Consider the following 24,249-nt stretch of genomic DNA (forward strand, 5'->3'; position numbering starts at 1 on the left):
GTGAACAGGGTAATGATATTCAGAATACTGATATGATATGATATGATATGATAGTTATCAAGCATACCAAGATATTCTCTCCCGTCTACCCCGTCTAGCCATCCATCCATCCATCCTCATCTCAACCAGATCGATTTGCACAGTGTTGATTGAGCACTGATATCTATAGTTAATAGATATCTACAATACTAATGATAACTAACCAAAGATACTTTGCTGATCTGAGTGTGAGTTTGGGTGAGGATCTCGACTGTCTGTGTGTGGGGGGATAATGTGAATGTGAATGTGAATATGATAACAATTTTTGCATAGGTAGGTACGTATATAGTGGTAATGAATATATAACTATGTTTTTTTTTATTGTGTGATACTTTGGAGTGATTTTTAGGTGTATACGATATGTGTGCATAGGTAGTTTTATTAACTAGCTTTGATCTTTGATCTTTGGGTTTATAAATTTGATCTTTATCAGAGCGTGAGAGTTTGATCTTGATCTTGATCTTGATTATGATCTTGATTTTGAGCTTGGACTCTGAAAGTTATGGCTTGTTTGTCTGTCTGCTTGCTTGCTTTCGTGGAGTTTGGTAGCATTGGATAAAGGAATACCTACAGACTTGGAGATGGTAAAGAAAGATATGCTTGCTTGGGTTCTTTCTGTCTGTTGGTTTTGCTGAATGCATATCGTATGAATGTGCGTATGGTATAGGGTCGTGTTTTATATGTGATGTGTAGGTAGTGCTAATATCCTTCTATCATATCCTCATATACGTATGTATTCATATACTCATAGTCAGTCTCAATCACATCCATCCTTTCACCATCAATCCCATAATCTCATCCCGTCCCATACTCAACCGTTTCACCAATCCCTCACTCACCAACCCATTCGATTGTGTTGTCGTTGCATTGAAATTGTCACTGCAAACCCCAAGCACTGTTCCATTTCTGATACGTGAGTGGACTTCCCTAGACCCATTCCCTCGCTCCCTCCCTCCATCCATGGCTCCAGGAAAGATCTTTCAACCTATCAATGACGAATGTCCAGGATGTGTTCGCGATGCTTGAAATACCGGTCACGGATCTTGCCTAGAATGGCTTGGGGAGAAGATATCTTGGACCCGAAAATGTCTTGGTGCTAAACTATTTATGGCATCAGGTGATGAGGGTTTTTCTGGACTTGCGCTGTGCTGTGTGTCGGTGGAGATGGAGTTGGAGGGGATTATGTAAGGTGGTTTGGGTTGGGTTGTGATTGGGTTTGGATGGATGGTTTGGATGGGAAGTTTGGTAAGCAGGTAGGTAAGTGGAAGGCAAGGAGGAAGGCAAGGAGGAAGGCAGGGAAGAAGGCCGGTGGGAAAGCAAGTGGAAGGCAAGGAAAGTAGAAAGGCAAAGCAGAAAGTAAGAAGGAAGGCAAGAAAACAAGAAAGTAAGAACGTAAGAAAGTAAGAAAGGGCAAGTCGTCCTCTTTCCTCTTTCCTCTTTCCTCGCCCTCGCCCTCGCCCTCGCCCTCGCCTCTTTTATTAGCCAGGCGACGTATTCATGGAAAGTGGAAAGTGGAAAGTGGTACAACGGTGAAATCACGTTAAAGCATACGAGTACGCATGATGGAGAAAGAGAGAAGAGAACAAAGGGCTGCATGATTAATGAAGTGGTGAGTGAGAGAATGAGAGAATGAATGAATGAATGAATGAAAGATTGAAAGAATGAAAGAATAAAAGAATCCAAAAAAATCAAAATCAGATAAATTCGATGCCTCTGTTTTATGTGATATATTGATGAATATGATTGTGTACCTACAAATATCATACCAATCGATACATCCATCCATCGATATAGATCGTAGATACATCGTAGATACATATCAACGTAAACCTTTCACTCCCTCTTATTATTATTATTATTAATTGACAAAGGCATTGATTGACGCCCTTTGATTATTATTTTTAATAACATTATTATTATTATTCAATCCATTCAGCATCATCATCATCATCTTCTTCTTCTTCTTCTTCTTCTTCATTATATCCTACGCCCTTCCGAGCCACCCAAACGAGGCCACGAATTCGTCCTACCATTTTTAACGTCTGCCATTAGTCTACGACTCTCGACTCTCGACTCTCCATTCCCTACCACCGCTTTTCGCTTTTTGCTTTTCGCTTTTTGTGCGTGCGTGCGGTTCTTACAGTCAGCAAACTCAAAACATCGAGACCCTTTCACCTCTTTTATACCTACACCACCATCAAGTCAAGTACTGCCACTGCCACTGCCACTGCCACTACTTCTACTTCTTCAATTCTCTTCCCCCCTCCCTCCCTCCCTCCATTCTCCATTCTCCATCTTTTCATCCTCGCTCGGGTCACGATTGGATCACCAGAATCATTTTTCAAGGTATGCCACGCTTCTCGTTCCCCCCTCTGGCCGTATTGATTATTGGAACATCACATCATCTGCGTGCATTTGATTTCACATTCATTTCCCATGCACTTACTTATTATCCTGCGTGATTGATTGATTGATTCACTGCGAGCGGATCATTCCATCATTTTCCCATCCGGCTCGTGGCGGTACTCGCGTTAGCCGCTTCGTTTCCTTCGTTCCCTCCATCCTACGGTCCCAGTGGGAAAAACACTGCTACTTTTATTACTCTCACACACACCGCTTCCCCTTCCTCACCTACAAAAATATCACACACACACACAACATACAACTCAAACCCCACAACTAATCTGACACGACTTCTTTCTAGTGTCGATTCTTCCAAATCCTTTCTCTCGACCCTTTCAACCGTGCCTCCCTCCCTCCGCAACCTTCTTCGCATCCATTAAATCTCGTCGGATCCTCGCCATCCATTCTCCATCTTCATCTCTCGATCGAATCCATCCTCCTCGACTCTGGTATCGGATTTCCCGATACACTGAGTCCATAGTTCAACTTCAAGATGACTACTATGGTGGGTGCTAAGCCAAAAACATCCCCTCTGGTTTATACTCCCATTTTCCAGCCCTTCATATACACATTCTTGTTGTTTTCTTCTTGTTCTTGTTCTGCTGCTGCTGCTCCTCTTGCAAATTCTATCGCTGCCGCTGGAAATTGACATTGGTGCATGTTTTAATCCCTCACCTGGGGATGTAAATATCACACAGCCTCGTCTCAGTAGCGTGGCACATGCTCTTGCCCTTTTACCACTCCCATTAATTACATTACTCACATCGTCGTCATTACACAATGCTAACCTCTCATCTCTCTGTAGGATCTTCGCGTGGGTAATAAATACCGCATTGGTCGAAAGATCGGTAGTGGTTCCTTTGGTGATATCTACCTTGGTACCAACATCATCTCGGGTGAAGAGATTGCTATCAAGCTTGAGTCTGTCAAGGCTAAGCATCCTCAACTCGAATATGAGGCTCGTGTCTACAAATCCCTCGCCGGTGGTGTCGGTATCCCTTTCGTTCGCTGGTTCGGTACCGAATGTGATTACAATGCTATGGTCCTTGACCTTCTCGGACCCAGTTTGGAGGATCTCTTCAACTTCTGCAACCGCAAGTTCTCCTTGAAGACTGTTCTTCTTCTCGCCGATCAACTCATCTCCCGTATCGAATACATCCACGCCAAATCCTTCATCCATCGTGATATCAAGCCTGACAACTTCCTCATGGGCATTGGTAAGCGTGGTAACCAAGTCAACGTCATTGATTTTGGTTTGGCCAAGAAGTACAGAGACCCAAAGACTCACTTCCACATCCCATACCGTGAGAACAAGAACTTGACTGGTACTGCTCGTTATGCCTCCATCAACACCCATCTTGGTGTCGGTATGTTCCCCCCCCCACCTTTTCTCTCCACCTCCACTCGCAATGCTAATGTGTATTCTAGAGCAATCCCGTCGTGATGACATGGAATCCTTGGGATATGTCATGCTCTACTTCTGTCGTGGTTCCCTTCCATGGCAAGGTCTCAAGGCTGCTACCAAGAAGCAGAAGTATGACCGTATCATGGAGAAGAAGATGACTACCCCTACCGAAGTCCTTTGCCGTGGCTTCCCAAATGAGTTTGCCATCTACCTCAACTACACCCGTTCCCTCCGATTCGACGACAAGCCAGATTACTCTTACCTCCGAAAGATCTTCCGTGATCTCTTCGTTCGTGAAGGCTTCCAATATGACTATGTCTTCGACTGGACTGTCTACAAGTACCAAAAGAACGCTCAGCAACAACAACAGATCAAGCCACAAGATGGTGACAAGACACCTGCTGAGGGTCAAGCCAGTGCTCAAGCAACTGCTGGAAACACTGCTGGTAGACAACGCAAGACTGTTACTCCAATTCAGCAACAGGGACAAGCTCCAGAAGGAACCGGTCACTAGTAAGTCTACCCACACTCTACTTGTCTCTTGCATAGAACTCTTTTGTTCTTCGCGTTTGGCTTCAATAGCGCTGGCCGCGAAGAGGACATTACGCTAATAGACGGCTGACGCTTTAGTTATTAAAATAGCCTCCGCTCTGCCGGCCCCCCTCCACCAGGCAATGGTCTTTGAAATCCTGGAATGAATGGTCTTTGGTAGACGTTTTTATTTTCGATACTCGACATTCGGCTACTGGAGACTGGATCAGTCCCACCAAATCAATATCGCTGACCATTACAAGACTTGTTTATTGACACATTCTTGAATTTGGCTCGATCTCCACTCCAACAAATATCTCTTTTATGGACCGCTTTCTTTTTTCTTTCATGGATCGATTACTGGCTTTCCTAATGGCTCGAGCACTTTGGTTTTCATCATGTCATATGACTCATTTGATTATTCCTTTGGGAATGATTGTTTGATGAGCAGCGTCATTGGAACTCCAAAATAATCGAACGGCACGTCGATGGCATAATTTCCCTTTTTTCGAAGTCTTCACACGACAACATCCAATCATCAGATGCAACACTTCGAAATATATCTTTTTGTCATCTATCAAATCCGTCATGATCCCGAAACAAGCGAGTACAAGGCACATCAAGTCAAACATGCAACCATTCAATTTATTGCTTTGTATTGGCAAGCCCACTGTTTTCCTGAGATATTTTGTTCCGATGGATTTTATTCTTTTCTTTTCTGTATTCGTTGCTTTTCATTGAATGATATTCGGACTATGTGTGGTAGAGGGGATGAGGATGGAGGTGGTAATGAAGGGGTGATTGGCACTCGAAATACCAATCTGGAGGGATGTTGCATTTCTTTGACAACTTATCTTCGGGGACAATTTTGCAACAATCGAGATGAAATACTTTTTCAAACATCACGGAGTAACCACACATGGGAAATAGCAGCTTCTGGGGAGGTCTCTTTATTTGTTGATTGACGTTTCATTTTACAAAGCTTAGTTGTGTTTCATGGTGAATGGATGGGTAGCTGATGTTGAGAGCAAGGCAAGGAGAAGTGAACTGATATGAAGTTCAGAAATTGTTTAAAGCTCACATACAAAGTTGCTGGTCGAAGATTATCAAAATGCCTATACATACACGCGCCTATACGTTGTGGAGGAACCGGACCTTGGTTAGGTACTTTTCATATTGTGGTAGAGGACGTATTTGCTATAGGTTATTAGAATAGTTGAATGAAACATGAAACCACTAAATTCAAGTCTAGAGAGTATATTGATATGTGATTGTGTGATGATGATTCTGGAATATGATGCAAGGTTTAAGGTGTGGAGTGTTAGATGTGAGATGGTGTTCTAATTAGTCTTTTGAAACTGAGTTGATGTCTAGATGTGTGGTGTACATGTATATAGGTTGATTTCATTGATCTGAGAGCAACTTACCGGTCGAGAGAGGTAGTAGTAGGAGTAAATTCTTGATCGATTCAGTCTATAGAGGGAAGTATGAATATATGTGCATATGTATATTATTGAGGAAGCGAACTCGGACGAAAGGGGGGAGTAGTATTTAATTTGCAATTGTGGTTTAATATAGAATTGGAATTGGAATTGGAAAGTTTTGAGATATGATGGTAGGGAGGAGGGAGGAGGAAGGAGGGAGGAGGGAGGAGAAAGGGAGAAAGGGAGAAAGGGAGAAAGGGAGAGAAGAGTGGTTATGTTTATTTGTTTCTTTGCTTGTTTTGGATGAGTGTATCGATTGCACAGATCTAGAGGTGGAATGGAATGAAATGAAATAGAATGAAATAAAATATACTCAATTGAGAGAAAATTCTTACGGTGGATTTTATGATGTTGGGATGGAGAGATAAAGGGAGTTGGTAAAAGAAATAGGGGAGAAAAGAGAGAAAAGAAAGAAGAGATTTTTTTTTTTTTCTTGTCCGCGGAAGGGATTAATTGTATGTATGGTATGATGAATGGGCTGTGTTGCATGACTGTCTATTTAGTTAGTTATTAGTTAGTTAGTTAGTTAGCTAGATAGATAGTTAGTTAGATATTAGAGTTCTTTGATCTTTTGATCTTTTGATATTTATAAGATGGGAGTAGGGGTATAGAGGGATGGGATTATATAAAGAAAGAAAGGTAGATAGATATGCTTGTTTTGGGAGGTCGCTGTGGGAAAAAAGACGCAGAGATGTGGTATCAGCTATTTCTGTCTGCTCATGGTGTAGGTATTTCTTCGGGCTTTTTCCTGTGTAGATTGGATTGGATTGGATATATTATGTAACTTATGTTGGCTAGAAGGTGAGATGAGATGAGATGAGATGGGCGTGCATCTTTCTCTCTCTGTCGTGTTGTCTTTTCTAAAAAAATTTTTTAATAAAAAACATTGGTGTTAGGTTGGATTTCTGATACACCATGCATCCTCTAATTGATATCTGATTTCACGTGTTTCCGCCGGCTCTTGGGAAGCGGAATCAAAAAAAATATATAATGGTATTATGTATAGTTGTTTAGTGCGTGCGCGTGTGGAAAATTGGGGATGGGAAATCATCAAGCTAAGGCTGTCAAGCGAGGGGGGGAGGGGGGTTGCCTCGTCTGCCAGGACCAATTGTCAAGCCAAGGTTCTTAATCTCATCAATTTTCGACGGCGTGATTATCGCGTAGGCCATTTTCGATGCCGGAAATGTCTACTTGGTGCTTGGTTCTGTGTAGCGAAACTTTGCTTTGCTTCGGGTATTCTCTGAGGCTTGCAAAAGATAAACTGAGTTTCTGCATTAGAATGAAGCACTGCCGTTGTGCTGCAAATGATGGATCAAGACCTCTAAAGAATTTATTGCTCTACCGTAAACAGACGTTCTTACAACTTGTTAAACCCAGCAAACCCCTCAGGTTGAATGATAATCTATGTTAGCTTGCCAGATTAGAATTATCGTTACTCGGCCGAGCTCTAGACATTTGAGCTTGTATTTCCTTTCTAACTATAGTGATTTCGAAAAAGGAGTTAAGTTTACTTCGCTAGAGGAGTGTGGACTTGATATCAAAAGCCGCCGTCGAAGTGAATGCAATGAATGGCAACATACTAATTTACCTCATGTTGATTTGCAAGGCTGATAACTACCTCGAACAGACATAACCCACACAGCGAAGACTCACCTAGAACTTTTCGCATAATATACAATTCTAGAGAAAGCAAAGCACGGCATCTTATTGTAATATGAAGGCATAAATACATCGGAAGCTGGCATCAGCATATACATTCGCACAGTAAAGATTGCACGCTAAATCATATGCACTTCATCATCATCATCATCATTTCCCTTCGAGTCTGCGCCACGATTTCCTCCATTTAAAGTTGCTGTGCGTCCCTCAACACATAAACACATTCTTTCCATCTTATCACAGAGTTGTGATTCATCACGCATCAACTTCAATTTTCGACAGCCCTCACAATTCGATCTTGTCCTCGTGGATATAGGTCCCAAGTCCACCATTCCTCCTATCTCCTGTTTCACTACAACACAGACGTGTTAGTAAATACCCATGCCGAAAATTCACATGAAAATCAACAATAATACGCACACGGAGGGAGAGAAACCGAAGCCCTCCACTCGACACTCCGGATCTGTTCAGCAGAGAGATGCGCAAAACGTTTATTCATAGTCGAATCTGGCGCGAGATGACCAAGCCCGAACAAAACCTCAGCAGCTGCGAGAACCCTCTTCTTTTTCATGCGATGCAGCCGCGATGAAACCTCTGGCTTGCCAATCAGGTACTCGAAGAATTCGCGTCTCCTGTCGACAAATTTCTTTTTGTTGCCGAGAAACGAATTTCTCGTTGCCGGCGCTGTGTGCGCAAAACCTTCTCGGAATGCGAGGAATACTGCGAGACGTTCTAGGTGGATGCGAGGATTATGGTGGAAGGTGGGAAGTTGAAATTGAATACCATCGTCCATGACAGTGTCGGTCGAGGTCGCATCTGGAGATTCAGTCACTTCTGCCATGATTTTTGTAGTAGATGGGATGAGGTTCGGAGGAGAGCGCCGAGATGAATAAGAGAATTGATGGAAAGAAGCCGTGCTGAAAGAATCCCTTAAGCAGTCTGTGACGCTACTGATGCAGTGAATATCAAGAGTATATGTCGTAATATCACTCGATCGAAAGTTTTCTAGATATTCACCCAAGGCGGGATATGAGGGCAAAACCTTAAAGAATAGGCAATGTGTAGTATTGATACGCCAGGTTGAGTTGCTTTGTCAGGCCATATCGACAGTGTGAAGATGAAACGATATACTATATGGTTGGTTGAAGGCTGTTGAGTGAAGATATACTTTCCGTCTTAGCTCATTACACCCACCCAACCATAATTGTCTAACTTTAGAAGGGAATACCCAAGTTGAAGATGCAGAAGCATTGTAGAATTGATTTGAGTCTCGGCTTGTCGCCGAAAGAATAGACTGAGTCGAGAGAATCGGTGTCGAATTGATGACTTCACTTTACCCCTTTACTTGACGGCAAAGATGAAACTCATATAGCACTTTCGTCGAGGTAGATAGAACTTTCTCTATCTCCTAGTTTCTGCCAGTATATCAGCTGCTAGGGCTTGGAGGACATATGGATAGTGATCCATTGCATCGATAATGATTAAGCGTGAAAGATTCCATATAGCGATATGCTATTATGTGTATTGCCCTTAGTGTGTCAAAGGAGTCAAGTATTTGGATGTGGGGTATTCGACAAACATCTCAGGGGTATCGTCAAAGTTTCCCTCAATGTTAGCTGGGAGCAAAGGTGACAGTTGGGAATGAGCTGTGTTTCCAGGATGCGTGTGGGCTGAAGCTATTCCATGTTCTAAAATTCACAATCTTAATATATCACTCAAGCCTAAAGAGAGAATCTGGAAAATGGCCAGGCAAGTTAGGAAAATGTTCATCTGGACAGACGCGCTTGCGAACCATCTATCACAACAATGACACATAGTCAATCAGTCTTCATACACTATTCACGGAATGGGCATTGAAAAGGGAATGTGAAATCATCGTTGATTGATATAGCACAAGCTCCCTATCCATTGAGAATATGTCGAGGCCCTCAAGAGACAATCCAAGTTCTCGCAACTCCAGGTCGTTCTATCATCGTAGAATATTCGTAGCATCGTCATTTCCTGCCTTTCATATCCACCAATGGAGGTTTTTACGTTCGCGATCAATCATATCACAAACGACTCGTACACAAGAAAATAAATCAAATTTTATGAGGGAATCGTTTTTGATTTGATGCAAGATATCCGGATTTTCCCAAACGCCCCTCTGCTGCTTGTTGCATCGATCTTTCGCAAGGAATTTTGGGTGAGGTCCATCTTCTATCCATCAAATTGCGTATCGAAAACTAGAACCATGTCTAAACCCTCATTGAGCCATTGCCATTAACCGAACAGACGAAGCCAAAAGAAAAGTAGCAAGAATATATCTGATCTACTTTCTTCTGAACGAGCAGCCCTCAGTCAAACGAGCCTTACCACCTGTTGGTTGGCAGAGAACAGTTGAGCATCCAGCGCAGATGACAACGGTTTGGGCGTGGCTGAAGACGGTGGTGATGGTGAAACATCCTGGGCACTTAACATCCATGAAGAAGGATCTTGGGGCTGGGACAAGTTGCTATAGTGGCAAAAAAGATTAGCTTCTGCCAATTTTATATCGAGTCGAAAATTTAGTGAAAGGTGTTGTCGCATACCTTGAGCTTGTGCTTGCGTGCCTCAGCAGCTGGGGATGGGTTGAGGAGATCGATTGCGAGAACCTAAGGTGGCAAACTCTGATTAGCAATTGGCCTCATCAAATGTCAACCATCAAATTCCATCATCAATGCATCCATTCCAGCGATTCGATCCAACCCAAGGGCGAACAAATAACATTTTCCAATCCATTTCAAGCTTGTTCTCCTCCTCGTGATTGTCGTGTGAATGTCGTGTGCCATTGTGCAATTCCACCTCATGCCTTGAAGCCATAATCGATGCGTTGATGTGGGGATGATTGATTGAGTGATTCCTTACCATCTTGACGTATTTTGATCGAAATTGTTATTCGGATATTGGACTGACGGGTCTTTGTCGAAGTCTCGAGTTTTTTGGACGTAGAGGGCGAAGGTCAGTCTATTGTCGATGGGTCGAACTGGTAGGTATCAAGAGCGGAGAAAATTGAACCAATTCTAAAAACCCTAGAGTGTGCCAGATTTTTAACCGAGACGTATCACGTGCAGACGAAATTCGACCCGTTAAAGTAGCTCGTGCTTTTAAGTGGATCGGCTTTTGGGTCATCTTTGCTCCGACTACCCCTCCAATTGCTCAGAGCTAGCCCAGGCTGCAGATTGTGGATTCCACGTACAATTGTCTTGGAGCAAATTTAGGTCAAGTATCATCATAATAATACAAGAATTCCTCAAATCTGCCTCAACTTTCACAATCATGGCAGCTCCCATGGATCAGAGAATCAATGTTCCTATAGATGATCCAAATGCCGATACAGAATGGAATGACATTTTGCGAGCCAAGGGTATCATTCCCGAGAAACCTCCTTCCCCCACGCCCCTTATCGAAGAGGCTATTCTCGAGGGACGTCGTCTTGCGCACGAAAACCGACTTGAAGGAAAGGATCTCGACGAACTAGATGCTCTTGAAGATGAAGAAGATGATGCCTTCCTCGAACAATATAAAAAACAACGAATGGCAGAATTGTCATCTATATCGAAGAAAGCCAAGCACGGCGCAGTATATCCTTTATCGAAGCCTGATTATCAGAGAGAGGTTACAGATGCAAGTCAAGACTCGCCAGTATTGGTCAATCTCACGAGTGGGCTGGGAACGAATGTGGAAAGTAGGGTCTTGACTGAGTTGTGGAGGAGAGCAGCTGTTGAGTTTGGGGAAGTTAAGTTTTGCGAGATGAGGGGTGACATGGCTATTGAGGGGTATCCCGACAGAAATTGCCCTACAATACTGGTGTACAACAAAGGGGATATCGTGAAACAAGTGGTTACATTGATGACCATGGGAGGTGTGCGAGTAGGAATGGCAGAGATTGATAAGCTGCTGATTGAAATCGGAGCTATCAAGGATAACGACATGAGAGTTACGAAGCGGAGACGTGATGCAGAGGATGAAGAAGAAGAGCGTCAAGAGAAGGGCGGTATTCGAGGTTCGAAGCTGCCCAATGTTGAGAGTGATGATGACGATGACTGGTAAAAGGAGATCTGGAATCACACTGCATAGCATTTGGAGTTTTGGTGCATATAGAAAGACAAAGGATCAAAACTTATCCTTATTTGCCGCAATTCACACGCACATCCCTATTTAATGGTCCACTAATTTGATGGGCCAATTCTTCGAGTGCAGTAACATGTCTTTCTTATTGTCTATTTACTTCCAATGGTGATTCTCCAAGTTGAGAGCCATAGCATGCGCTGTGTTTCGGTGTTGAATATACTCGCAAATTCGTCCAGTGCCAGTTTTCCAAACTCTTCTCTCGGCAAACCGGCCAACAAGCATCAACTAGGTCCACACCTACACGATAACACTCTCTTCAATAGGCCAAAGTGCTTCACAGGCAATTAGAAACTCGCCATCTCTCATCGAATTGTTTCCGAGTCCCACACCTTCGACTTAGGAAGCATGCTCGAGAATTCACAGATATATCGTCTCAAAGCCGGACAGGAGCTTGCCAAGATACTTCCAGTAGGGTGTCTACAGTGGGCAGGTATTTTTTTTAGACATTTCGGATTGAAAAGCCGCCTGATTGGAGGTGAAATCTTTGAATCATCACTCAGTCATTGCACTCTCAGAACTGTGCTCTTGGATGTCTCTTTTCTGGGTTTCAAATATACCCGTCCATTTTCCAGACCTCTGGAGTAAACACTTCCACCGTGGCTTTCCTGTCTCCCCTTGGCGTGTACCCTGGTATGACATATCCATACACAATAGTAGGCTGACTGGTAATCGAAGTGCTTCTCATATGATCAATGCTCGTCATGCTGAAGGCATGTTCCTATCAGTGAATGATTTCCGGGAGCTATCGTGTCGAAGATGTCTGAGTTCGTCACACGCTGATTCAATCTCCTTACAAGCAATTTCTCAGCTTACAGAGGTGGGTACTTTTCGTTGCTTCAAAATAGCATCATCCCATTCCTCTGGAAACACTCCTCGAAATGATCCATCAAGCTGCTTCAACCACCGGTACTCCACACCTTTATAGAGCTTTATTCCACCATGTTGATATCCAAATTCATTCTTCGAAATCGGCGTAATCCTCGCCGAATCAAACGTTCGAATGACATTGAATGACTGGTATTTGATTTCAAGGTTCTCGCTTTCAATTCCAACACATCCACTTTCGACTCGTGCAATGGCATTTTCGGGATTGCAGTCTTGCGAGGAATAAAAAACAACCACTGTATTATCGTCCGATGTCCCAGTATTCGTGACAAATGCCGAACTGGCTTTTCTCGGAAAACGTGCCTGACATCCTCGACTTGTTGATCCGCTCCATGAACGCAAAGTTTCTTTACTGGCGCATCTGGACTCAGCATTGAATTGTATCCAATAAGCGGATGCAGATGCCATGAGAGAAAGTAACACGGGAATGTGAATTTGATACAACATGTTGGTTAACCTTGCCAACCGTGAAGAACGATGAAAGACAATATATGGTTTTTCATGTTCGTCCTGGTCTCTATTATGAAGAATGAGCCTGTGTTAATAAGCTACACTAAGCTGTGCCAAGGTCAGCAAATGAGTGAGGTTTATGGTCAGCACTATTTCTGTCTTATGCGCGCGTGGATAATCTTCGTCATTACCTATATATTGAATGAGTAATATGAAATTACGTTTCTATAACATCGTGGGAAGCACAGCATAATTTGAGGTCAACACTTCTTTCTTTTAGGGATATAGTACATCGTGAAAAGTCATCAATTGCATAAGTGGCATGCCGATTTATTTCGTGGAACATGAAGCTTTTGAAGAAAATGAGAGCTGGTGATGTTAATCCTTGTCTTTATAAATGGCTGCAATCCTATGGGATGAGAGTGGAGATGGCTGCGAGTTGGGGGGCTTGGCGCATGATATCAAGGATTGAAGCGCTTCCCGGTGAGCCATGTTTAGAATACGCTAGGCTTGCAAGCAGCAAATATCTGCTGTGACACAGAAGACTATAGCATAAGTGGTAAAGTATTACCAGCGAGCATCTCAATCGTACTTCAACATCTAAAGGTTGTCAAATACAGCGCAATGATGTCAGACTGTGTAGATTCATTTGATTTGTATCGATATTTTCGAGTTACTCTCCAGAAAGAACTCAAGGTATTACTTTACTAGTAAGCCCTAGAAGTTCGATCTGAACTATGTCCGTTACACCTGCTACTCCCTAGGACATCATTCTCTGTAAATGATCATTTCATTCAAGTTAAAATGAGAATGATAAAATGAGTCCAATATTTCAACATCAACGCTCTTGGTATTGAGGTATTATTCTGACCCATGTACCATATCCCTCTCTCGCTCACCAGATTTACAAATACAACAGAGTGTAAACCCTATCCTACCATTTCATCAATTCTTCAGCCCAAGAAAAGACGACCAGCTCTCAGATTTCACAACAAGAGAGGCTGGATACTCGATCACAAGATCCCCTGCCGCCTATAAATGATTCGTAATCGGCAAAGTCGGAACCCCCTTTCTTTTCGCCAATCTCCTCTTTAATGGCTTCCATGCACTATGGTAGACCAAAGCAGAACCAAGCACAAGTACCAATAGTGCCAGAACGACTACAACAAATCCTTTCATCTTTCTGTTGTTATGTTAGTAATGTATTGGACTTCGGCTTTTATTTATGGGAGAACATACTTGGTATTTATAACCCGATAATAAATTTTTGGTATCGGGTATCATTCCAATCGTTTTGAGGTGATTACAGAGGCAGGTAGATATTGTTGACGATTGGTTCGAGAAAGGTCTTAACGTCGTGATGAACAGAGACTTAAGAAGACTTGCAGTGAATAATGTCTAGGTGTCTCAATTTTGAACTCTGGGAATCGTGGAATCTAATGTCTGTTGTAGTGAGGAAAAAGAGGGAAATTTTTGAAGAGTTGTATGTAGATCTTCGAACTCGAGTATGTTGTTCAAATAACGAGAAGCATCGATCAGTATTGGTGAACACTGAAATCTCTCTGTGTACTTGTTGCGTGGCGTTTATGTAAAGTCCAGATTAGACCTTGGGCAATTTTAAGGAAGCTGGAGTCAAAGATAAGATTCCATCGTTAGTCTTTCGATGACTTCTTGTCGAGTCAAAAAAAGTCTATATCGGGAACAAATTCAGTCATACCTGTGACTCTCAAGACTCAGCACTATTGCTCGTATTCATTCACTCAAATATTAATCAAGGTAGGCAGTGTCTTAGAAAAATGACAGTACCATTTAGTATATCGGTCGTCGCTCATATATATTTTGCAAATCACTTATTGTATCACGAATAAGTAGCCAATGATTTCCTCCTGCCAAGTTCAACGCCCTTAGTATACAGAAATGCTCTTTGACTGCAGATGATAACTCCCCTCAACTCTGATACCAAGGACTATGAAAGCCAGAAACGAAAAAAAAAACCTCCGGCTCTGTTAATTCTCGTCCCTCCATTCCTCCATCTCTCCATCGCTCCAACCCTTCCTCCGACCCCAGTGACCCATCACCTCTTAAAACTTTCAACCACCAAAGAATCCCTACGAACCTTAAGAGGGAGAAGTATACACAATTCTTGGAACCTGCTCTCGGGTCCTCTGCACTTCTGCGATTTCACTTTCTCGTTTCTTCTTAATCTGTCTCCAAACCGCAAAAGCGGCGATACATAGGCCAATCATTGCAAGCGATGATAGAGCAACAATGGATACTGTCCCAAAAGGCATTTTTGACCGGTTGATGATGTGATGTTTTGCTGGTTTGAGGGTTAGAAGAGCTACGAGGTTCACAATATGTAATGGGTGCGAAAGGTAAAGAATGGAATGCTCACTCAGGATATGATGTGTATTGTATGATTTCACTACCAGAACTAGAGACAAACATGACTGACTGTACTGCGAATTGAAGTTCGGATATCTTGGAATGAATGGGAGGATCGGTATTGCGAGGATAATCAGCTGATGCGTAGTGATTTGAGAGTTGTAAAGATGAAGTTCCGCAAGGTGCTTTTTTTTTTTTTCGAAGGTAATAGCCCTAAAGGCGCCGGTGAAATTGGAATATCTATTGGATCGGATACGATCTTTGAGTATATTTGCAGTTTCTCTGCAGAGGATATCACCTTGATAAATCTAGCTACGGTAACAGACATAACTAATAATTTGACTCTTATCTTGACACGGATATGAATCAGTTATAGAAATTACTTTGAACGTATTATCGTCTCCAAATATTCACTCATTTCACTTTATCCACTACACCAATAGAAAATCAGGTAGACTTCAATCTGTTGTATTTGAACTCGAGTACAACAAACTATAAATCCAACCCTAGCACATAAACTTCAACGCATGTGAGTAGTTGATCTCTAACCCCTCGCTTAGAATCTTTCCATCCTTTCTATACCATCAACCCAACAGCAGACCAGACATAAAGACGATTCTCACTCCCCCTTCAATCCATCACTTCATCCGTATCCTCCCACCCAATTCTTTCCTCCACTCCCTCTTCACTCCCCCTCCACCACCCCAGCATCCATCCACAATACTCAAGTAAACCATCCATTCCATTCCATTCCATTCCACTCCCCCTCCAAACCCCATCAACATCGCAATGATCCCGCAGCCACAAGCTTCTTCTTCTCACGAGTATGATACCAGGCAGCGCCAAAAAGAACAACAATTATTATCGCCGCTGATGCCATACCAATAGTAGCGTAGTTCATGTTCAATATAGTGCTATTCTCAGGCTAGAAATACTCGCATACTTGTCTACACATAAAGGAGACACATACCTAACGTACGTGTATGATGCGATAATATAAATGTGAAATCAAGTGTGTAAGCGACACGATGCGATGTAAACGTGCCGTAGAATAACATCTTCTCGCGTCGAAAGCGAACGGGTTAATGTTAAAGTGATCAATAAGGAGATTTCGTAATTGCTAGTAAAAGGATCCAGATAACAACAACAACAACAACAACAACAACAACAATAATAATAATAACAATGGATAAATCTCAATCGAAGAATCTGGTTTGAGCTCCAGAAAATAGTTGGAGCCAAGATCTATCAAGTTTACTTCAAGGAGATTTTCAAGCTTCTCCAACTATATATTATATCATTAGATCACTTGAATGCTATTCCTCCGACTCGAAGTGACTCGAAGAACAATGTGGTCAGCCATACAAATGACTCTTGAACCACGATTTTTAAGTACTTATCCAGTCATTCATTGCATTCACTTTCCATATTGGGATGTGCGCTGAAAACGTTCTTTCACAGCTCATAGACTTGGAATCAAATCTGATCAAGACTCAGAGAAGCCTCTTCTGATCCCTCCAAATCTCTGCCATGAGAAGTTTCCCTAAGCCATACGAACACACTCCTAATCACACCTAGATATTTGCATCTAGGAGGGATAGAAGATACGGCTCTTTGGAAACACAGCACTCTTTTGTAAAAAAAAAAATAAAAAAAAATAAAAACCTCAAAACTGTGAATTTCTCACCGACTCAAGACCATGGATTTGTGATTCAATTTCTTGAAATAAAACTCCAATACTTCGAATTCCACTCTAAGAATATCAACGCCGTAACTATCCAAGTCCAAATCCAATCCCAACCCTCGAATCAAACGACTTGCAAATCATATATGTGTTTCCCATACCCTCCACGCGCTCTTCCCCAAAGATGCAAAATCCATCCCTCACCAAACCCCTTCCCCCAAAAAGAAATGGAAAAAAGAAAGAGCAAGCAAGAAGAAACTATTCCCCAACTTTATACTCGCATATACATATACATACGTCACATACACACCTACACCTACACCTATACAGAAAGAACAAAACAACAATATCTATTCACCTCAAGCCATCAAATCCCAAAATTTCAAACTTCCAAACTTCCAAACTACATTACAATCATACTCATCATCACAACAACCGCCGCTACAACCCAAAATCCACGAGTTAAAAACGCAACGAGGTAGATAAATACCCAGGAAGGAAAATATACATCTTCTCTTTACTTTCATTCCTCTCTTTCTCTATATATAAATGAGAATATGAATAAGAATTCATGAATATAAACCCCATCTCATCCTCAACACTCACTCACTCACCAATCTCTCAATAATAAGTTTGTATATACAAGAAACTTTATGACTTTCCCAACCTTTCTTATTCCTTTCCTAGTTTCGTGTAATGTATGCATATATGTATATATGATGTAATACCCATCCCATCTCATCTCATCTCATCTCATCCCACCTGCATCTCTTTCCAAACGAAAGGAGAAGAAAAAAAAAAATCAAAAATCAAAATCAAAATCAGAATATTCTCCGCCAACATATATGTATGAAAACCCAAACACCGTGCTAATATGAGGAAACAAACTCCAATTGCTGTATTCGTTCAAAGTATTCATTTCATTCTCGTAGTCTCTTGTATGTGTGTGTTGTGTGTGAGGTAGCGCTTGATAGAATCCGTGGTTGATGTGATGCAATACAACACAATGCGATGTAATGTAATGCTAGTGCGTTCTCAAACCGTTTGCAAACTCGCTGTCTCGTGGAAGATATTCCGCATCGGGAGGTATTCGACGAAATATACGTCTTCATTCCCACACACCAATTTCCATTCCCAATTCCCACTTCCCACTTCTCACTTCCTACACCCCCCTTCTCTCTAATCCAAACTCCCCTCAAACCTCTCCTCCGCACACCACCACCCAACCAGCGCCCTCGCACCCACCGTATCCCCCACCCCCCTCAACTTCGCAATATCCACATTCAACGGACTCGTCTCATCTCCGCCCCCGGCAACTAACGACGCAATCGATTCCAACGCGCCAACAACCCCCAAAACCGGCGTCCACTTATCGCCCAGCACATCCAGACAAATCTCGCCCGTCTCCCACTTCACATTCGGATGGCAGATTTTCGTCACGAATCGGATGATGGGAGCGCCGATGGGGTAGTTGGTGGGGAGCGCGATGGAGAGGAGCCAGCGACCGCCGAGGTAGCCGAGGGAGGGCGGGGAGGAGGCTGGACATTGCAGGATGGCGGAGAGGGAGAGGATGGAGGCCGGAGAGGGGGCCAGTGCTACGATACCCGTTTGGCTGGCCGAGGGAGGGGAGTGGTTGTAGGCGGAGAGTTCGGTGAGGATTCGCTTGGTGGGTGACCGAGACATGTTTGCGAGTGAGATGTGAGGAATGTGATACGATACGATACGATACGACACGACACGACACGAGGCGATTCGTGTAATATAAAGCTCGAATGAAACCCCCAGTTTTCCGCAGGAAGAAGCACAGGAAAGAAGCCCGTGGTGATCCGAAGAAGAAAACAAAAGGTATAAAACCTATCCTCCCACAAGTATCGTAATTATAAATCGATAGCGATAGACAAATCTAATATTCCTCGAAAACAAACACCGCACGGCCTTGGGAATTCTATCCAGGAGCCTTCCTTACAAACGTATGATAACAGTCAAAGAAAAGTATCGAGATCGAAATCGAAATCGATATCGTCGGGGTTTCGAAGATGCTATGCTATGCTATCTTTTACCAGCCACTCGAGGAAGCTTAACCTTGAAAGCAAGCAAGCAAGCACATCGTTTTTTTTTTAGTTGCCGAGGTCGAGATTAGAGAGGCTCGTGCACAAGGCAATGAAAGGCTGAATTCTGAACTATCAAACTAGCTATCTGAAGACCATCTCCCCCTTTTAGCTCAGGAGTAAATTCGAAATGTGCATGTTCATTTGAAACAAAATAAGAAATAGAAGTCGAAAGAATGAGGCCAGTCTAGAATTTCGTAAACTGAAGGGATGAGAAATATGATGCTCTCGCTGACAGAAACATCATCAAAGAGTTGTAATCTTACATAGACATACCATAATCATACATATCATAAAATCATGTCACAATCCACATATCAAGACCTTATATTGCATAAAAGAATGTATATTTCTAATTTCAGTATATTCATTATGTTAGTCGCATCAACCATACTTTAGTATGAGTGCTCTCGCAGTCTACTGGCTACAGACATGCCACCCTTCCTCCATCCCATCATTCCAATCTCTCATGAAGATGAAGATGAAGATGAGAAATATATTTCCTATCAGAGATAGATATTTGCGCCCCACACCAGCAGATGTAACCACTCCTTCCTTTAAATCCCTATTTGTAAAATTCCATGATTGAAATGAAATGTGATCTTCCTTCCCGCACGCCCGGGAAATAGAAGTCATTGAAGCAAAATCCAAAGCAAACACTAAATCATCTTCATGCTACCCCATACACCCCAGCTTTATCATTAAAATAAGAGAACGTTTCGAAACTAGCCGCCCACACATCTTGTCCTCAATGCAAGAAGAGTCTTTCCAAATCCCGGAAAGAAATTTAGATGCGCATGTAGTAGTGTAAAGTTATTCATCTGTATCGCGCCTGTTCAAATCTGAAGAACGCCAAATTCTCGCTCAAAAGTGCAAAGTGCTCTGCCAAGGTGTAAACCAATGAAGCTCGAAAAAAGTAGGATACCAATCAAAGGTCGATTGATCCTTAAATGTGAATAGATACACATTATTCCCGCCCATGTTCAATCATTTGAATATCAATGAGGACAGGTTATCGTTCCAGTCATGTGTACCGAATTCGTGTCATAAGGTTGAATTCGATACTCCCGCACAAGTTGTAGAGCTGTGTGTAAGTGAAATGGTGAGTCGGGGACAAAAATTATATGGTACAGCACAATCAACAATCATGTTGATTCTTTTGACTCCTTGGGCTTCCAGAATTGAATCATGCGGCTGATCCGTTTGCTCCTGCTTGCTTTATCTTTTCTCTCCAATTCGGGATTGCTGGGAGCACGAGATTCAATGGATAACTTGCTTCTCTCCCCATGAGAACTGCTAATTAATCGTTGCAAGCTGGCCATGCTAGAGCGTTTGCGGGTTGGACCACTAGCAGATGAGACAGAAACCGAACGTTGACCATCGCGAAATACATAACCTGGATTCGCACCACTCTCCCTCGTCATGGTAGAATTGCTACTTGTTAGTGATGGAACATCATCAACAGACATTCTCAATTCTGGTCCAGGTTCGCCAAGTAGTAAGGATTGGAAAGCATTTTCATCTGCAATCGACGATGGAGCCGTGGATATGCGTTGAGTATCATATGAAAATGGGGACCTGGGGGATGGAAACGAGGAGTGAGTGGTCGAGTGGGGACTGTTTTGGGTGAGATATGCAGGCTGTAGCGAAAAGGGATTGATCTCAACGGGCGCGAGATCTTTGGCAGGACGTGGTCGAAAAGGCGGAGTCGCTGTAGATTCCGAGGATTGTGCACCGGAATCGGGTCTGGGAGGAATAGAGTCATCTACAATTTCGATTGGGCTAATAGATTCTTCTTCCATTCTTGGTTCATCCTTTAAAGACATATTGGAGTGGCCAGATTTCAGGCTCGCACTGTCCTTTTGGTTTACACTTGGTGTTTCGTCGAGAGGCCAATCCGTGTTCTTGTCGCTGTTGAATGCTTCCGCGTCAACAACCTTGATGTCGATGCCAAGGGCATTTTGATCATCATCCTCGGTTCTGGCCAAGGAATCTTTGTCGGAAGAAGCCTTGGTGTCCTCCCATTCATCATCTTCCTCGTCTTCTTCAAATACATCAGCCATGGTGGAGCTGCTACCAAGACGATGTATGCCAAATCTATTTTCGAATGGAACCATCTCAGGAGCACTTTCAGCTCTTCGATGATAATGCATACCCGGTCCGATAAATCCACCCATGCCTGCCGCACTGTGCATTCGTCTCTTGGATGATGTCTTTTGTGACGATTCCCATTCGGCTCCGTAGGAGGAAGGGGTGTTGAATGGACCAAGAGCGGCATCTAGATCAATAATAGGACTCATGGCATCGTCGTCAGATGGGTAAGTCTGTCTTGGTTTCCATGACGCATAGTCTTGTGGCTCGGGAGCGGTGGGCTCTTCAGCATGAACAGGCAATGGCTGAATATCAACTGCCGCGGAGTCACTCATTGCCGAATAGGGACGCAAAGGAGGTGTCGCAGAACGGCGGCCTCCCTTTTTCTTCTGACCGCGACTGCGAGATTTCCTCGACAATATCGATCCTGCCCATGACTTGACTTTCTTTTGTTTCTTGCCAGATTTTCTTGAAATTGAAGACCTACGTGAACTTGAGGGTTCGATGGATGGCATGTAGTAAATATCATGGTCAAATCTGGGAGTTGCTGGCGAGCACACTGGCGCACTGGGTTCCGATCTATCCATAGAAGTTGAGCTAACAGGACGTGATCGGCTTGGCGAAGAATTACCAGATACGGGCTCGTGTCCGAAAAATGTCCACTTCTTCCTAGGGCTTGGAGGGGCAACGGTCTGGATATCATCAAGTAGAGGCATAGATCCACGTCGCCTTGAAGATGGACAAGTCTCTGTTGATTGAGTTGTATCCTTGATCGGGTCCAAGATGGCATTGGCAGTTCTGGGTCGTGAATCTGCTCCTCGAATATTGGGCGATGGTAAGGCGAGAAGATCCTTATTTGGAGGAGTGAGATTAGCTGGTGGAGTTACAGTTCCTCCCGACACAACAGAGCTCAGGGAATTCGATACCGAGTGAGATGGTCGCATTGTGACTGTGCTAGATGTGTCACTAGACACGACGCTCACGGGCCGAGGAATGAATTCCACGTTATCCGAGAAACCAACGCGGGCACGATTGAAGGGTTTCATGGAAGAGACTTCGTCATTGCTGGGAGATTTAGCGAGGCCAATTGCACCTTGTTGACTCTCATGACCAGATGGAGAATTTGGGGCGGATCCTCCTCGTGGCATTGCCGGTGGGTTTGGAGCGGTAGGGTTCAGAATCATCTTGATATCGTGTGCGGATACAGCAGCAGAACGTCTATGTGCATGTCCACGTCTTCCTGGATTAGGTGGAGGCAAAGCGTTTTCCACTTGAGTTGGACTTGTGCTCATCAATCCCGTATTCGAGCCTACCTTGCCATCTCCACCTATGAATTCACTCGTACCTCTGCGATGTCCAGCCGCTCTAGGAGAATTTGATAAATCAAAATTGGCGAAACATGGAGAGATTGGTGGAGAAAGCCCGGGGCTCGCGGGCGATGGAGTTGTCGAAGGATTGAAGGAGAAACTTGGCAATTCTGTAGGTATAGACATCGGGCGCCGACCTGTGGTTCTTGGGAATGTTGCTGAGATAGACGATGGAGAAGCTCGTGCAGGAAAGACGAAGGTAGGCAGCTGTGAAGGGCTGCTAACCTCACTTTGTGTAGTTGTTGATATGGTAGCCATGTTGCCTAAGATCGGATCGATAACCAACAACCGAACAAACCCTTAGAAGAATAGCATATGGTTAAAGTGAAAAGTAAAATGTTGTCGAAGAAGAAACCGCTCGCAGTTCCAAAAAAAATACAAGGCGAGATGTACGGGATTCGAAAGGAAGAATTATTCGATTCAAATCGTTCAATGGGAATGCGAGCGATAGACACAACGACAACGATCCAATCTGCGACCATGAATTAGCACACCCTCCCTTCAACCAACTCAAAATAAATAAATGCGAGAAGAGGCAATGGAAAGTCAATCGCAATGGTAGATGATGCATGCGATGATAAATTCTCGACATACATTGGGAGGCAGCCAAGGTGAGAAGACTGTAGATATTGGGACAAATTGATTCTTGAAAATCGACAAATGGATGAATAAGTGACTTCGTAAATTCGCAAATGAGAAAGGAGTGATAAAATGTACGTTAGTATTAAAGGAATGGACGGTAGAGATCAGAAGCAAAGCCCTGGTGATATGGACATGCAACTGAATCTACTACCAAAAGAAAGAAGGAATTTTTGTTGGAGGGAAGAGGGTGGTGTGGTGGGTTGTTGACGAAGAGAGAGAGAGAGTGAGAGAGAGAGAGAGTTGTGTCCGAAAAGGTCGAAGGACTAATAAATTGAGTTTCTACAAAAGGACGGAGAGGTGGTATGTGAGTTCTGAGATTCGTCCCAAAGCTGGCGTTGCTAGTGAGAAAGGGCGCTAGAGCTTAGAGTGTTGGAAAAGTGGACCCGAGAAATTAGGACGAAGCTGGCGACCAAAATAAGAGAGATTGTGAGGGCGAGGGAGAGGGAGAGGGAGAGCAGATAAAATATAAAAGATGGATAATAAAAGTGCTTGTGCATGTATATGCATGGAAGAGAGACACCGACGAGGGAGAGTGAGGTGGTGAGGGAGAGTGAGGTGGTGAGGGAGAGTGAAGTGGTGAGCGAGAGCATGAGAGTCGAGTAGCAAGTGGAGGAAGAGAAGTACGTACCAGGTATCTCCAGCTAGGCCGGTGCTAGGTACCAGGTAGGTAAACTCTACAGAAGAAAGAAAAAAGAGAGAGGTAGGTGAGTGAAGGCAAGTAAAGGCAGCAAGTAAAGGCAAGTAAAGGCAAGTAGGTAAAGTCAAGCAAAGCAATCTTATTAATTTGGGGAATTGAATGTCATCAATCGTGTGTTTGGTCCGTATTTCACAGTGCAATTCACTCATGTCGGCATCCAATGTCCAATGTCCCATGTCCCATGTCCCTTCTTCTGACAGTATCGTGTCCATCACCCAAGACGTAAGAAACAAATCTCACGTCGACGAGAGCCCCGACAACATTTCT

At 43.3% G+C, this 24,249-nt stretch overlaps 7 protein-coding genes across 10 annotated transcripts; 2 read left to right on the plus strand and 5 right to left on the minus strand.

The window, feature by feature from the left end:
• Window positions 1–2,035: 2,035 nt before the first annotated feature.
• Window positions 2,036–5,629, plus strand: BCIN_06g02870 (hypothetical protein). Of its 4 annotated transcripts, none has more exons than XM_024693425.1 (5): window positions 2,036–2,385; window positions 2,744–2,947; window positions 3,248–3,809; window positions 3,871–4,360; window positions 4,478–5,629. In XM_024693425.1, exons 2-5 carry the CDS (start codon window positions 2,936–2,938, stop codon window positions 4,482–4,484), a joined length of 1,071 nt encoding a protein of 356 aa, XP_024549209.1. In that variant the 5' UTR covers window positions 2,036–2,385; window positions 2,744–2,935; the 3' UTR covers window positions 4,485–5,629. The 4 variants fall into 4 exon arrangements, with proteins under 4 accessions (XP_024549209.1, XP_024549210.1, XP_024549212.1 ...); XM_024693426.1 differs by having other exon boundaries at window positions 4,490–5,629; XM_024693424.1 differs by lacking the exon at window positions 2,036–2,385 and having other exon boundaries at window positions 2,457–2,947.
• A 1,914-nt stretch (window positions 5,630–7,543) lies between these two features.
• On the minus strand, window positions 7,544–8,804 carry BCIN_06g02880 (hypothetical protein). Its single transcript, XM_001556218.2, has 2 exons — window positions 7,942–8,804; window positions 7,544–7,873 (listed from the first exon to the last, which is right to left on the minus strand). The coding sequence occupies exons 1-2, from the start codon at window positions 8,360–8,362 to the stop codon at window positions 7,641–7,643; spliced, it is 654 nt and encodes a 217-aa protein (XP_001556268.2). The 5' UTR covers window positions 8,363–8,804; the 3' UTR covers window positions 7,544–7,640.
• A 582-nt stretch (window positions 8,805–9,386) lies between these two features.
• Window positions 9,387–10,558, minus strand: BCIN_06g02890 (hypothetical protein). The gene is made up of 3 exons (XM_001556217.2): window positions 10,408–10,558; window positions 10,092–10,154; window positions 9,387–10,015 (listed from the first exon to the last, which is right to left on the minus strand). The coding sequence occupies exons 1-3, from the start codon at window positions 10,408–10,410 to the stop codon at window positions 9,833–9,835; spliced, it is 249 nt and encodes an 82-aa protein (XP_001556267.1). The 5' UTR covers window positions 10,411–10,558; the 3' UTR covers window positions 9,387–9,832.
• Window positions 10,559–10,675: 117 nt separating this feature from the next.
• On the plus strand, window positions 10,676–11,727 carry Bcplp2. Its single transcript, XM_001556216.2, has one exon. The coding sequence runs from the start codon at window positions 10,819–10,821 to the stop codon at window positions 11,590–11,592; it is 774 nt and encodes a 257-aa protein (XP_001556266.1). The 5' UTR covers window positions 10,676–10,818; the 3' UTR covers window positions 11,593–11,727.
• A 360-nt stretch (window positions 11,728–12,087) lies between these two features.
• On the minus strand, window positions 12,088–13,352 carry BCIN_06g02910 (hypothetical protein). The gene has a single exon (XM_024693427.1). It carries the CDS (start codon window positions 13,003–13,005, stop codon window positions 12,478–12,480), a length of 528 nt encoding a protein of 175 aa, XP_024549213.1. The 5' UTR covers window positions 13,006–13,352; the 3' UTR covers window positions 12,088–12,477.
• Window positions 13,353–17,402: 4,050 nt separating this feature from the next.
• Window positions 17,403–19,185, minus strand: Bcpex4. The gene has a single exon (XM_024693428.1). It carries the CDS (start codon window positions 18,758–18,760, stop codon window positions 18,257–18,259), a length of 504 nt encoding a protein of 167 aa, XP_024549214.1. The 5' UTR covers window positions 18,761–19,185; the 3' UTR covers window positions 17,403–18,256.
• Window positions 19,186–19,511: 326 nt separating this feature from the next.
• On the minus strand, window positions 19,512–23,533 carry BCIN_06g02930 (hypothetical protein). The gene is made up of 2 exons (XM_024693429.1): window positions 23,238–23,533; window positions 19,512–23,115 (listed from the first exon to the last, which is right to left on the minus strand). Exon 2 carries the CDS (start codon window positions 22,899–22,901, stop codon window positions 20,331–20,333), a length of 2,571 nt encoding a protein of 856 aa, XP_024549215.1. The 5' UTR covers window positions 22,902–23,115; window positions 23,238–23,533; the 3' UTR covers window positions 19,512–20,330.
• Window positions 23,534–24,249: the final 716 nt, after the last annotated feature.

The sequence above is a fragment of the Botrytis cinerea genome, chromosome 6, assembly GCF_000143535.2.
Source record: "Botrytis cinerea B05.10 chromosome 6, complete sequence".
NCBI classification, from domain to species: Eukaryota; Fungi; Ascomycota; class Leotiomycetes; order Helotiales; family Sclerotiniaceae; genus Botrytis; species Botrytis cinerea.

Bases quoted from the DNA above. Each gene is read 5' to 3' on its own strand.
- Bcpex4 (XM_024693428.1), bottom strand. From the start codon at position 18,760: ATGTCTCGGTCACCCACCAAGCGAATCCTCACCGAACTCTCCGCCTAC.
- BCIN_06g02880 (XM_001556218.2), bottom strand. From the start codon at position 8,362: ATGGCAGAAGTGACTGAATCTCCAGATGCGACCTCGACCGACACTGTC. The intron at 7,874-7,941 runs GTGCGTATTATT...TCTGTGTTGTAG, and splicing joins TTCGGTTTCTCTCCCTCCGT to TGAAACAGGAGATAGGAGGA.
- BCIN_06g02910 (XM_024693427.1), bottom strand. From the start codon at position 13,005: ATGTTGTATCAAATTCACATTCCCGTGTTACTTTCTCTCATGGCATCT.
- BCIN_06g02930 (XM_024693429.1), bottom strand. From the start codon at position 22,901: ATGGCTACCATATCAACAACTACACAAAGTGAGGTTAGCAGCCCTTCA.
- BCIN_06g02870 (XM_024693426.1), top strand. The intron at 3,810-3,870 runs GTATGTTCCCCC...TGTGTATTCTAG, and splicing joins CAACACCCATCTTGGTGTCG to AGCAATCCCGTCGTGATGAC. The intron at 4,361-4,489 runs GTAAGTCTACCC...TTATTAAAATAG, and splicing joins CCAGAAGGAACCGGTCACTA to CCTCCGCTCTGCCGGCCCCC.
- Bcplp2 (XM_001556216.2), top strand. From the start codon at position 10,819: ATGGCAGCTCCCATGGATCAGAGAATCAATGTTCCTATAGATGATCCA.
- BCIN_06g02890 (XM_001556217.2), bottom strand. The intron at 10,016-10,091 runs GTATGCGACAAC...TTGCCACTATAG, and splicing joins CACGCAAGCACAAGCTCAAG to CAACTTGTCCCAGCCCCAAG.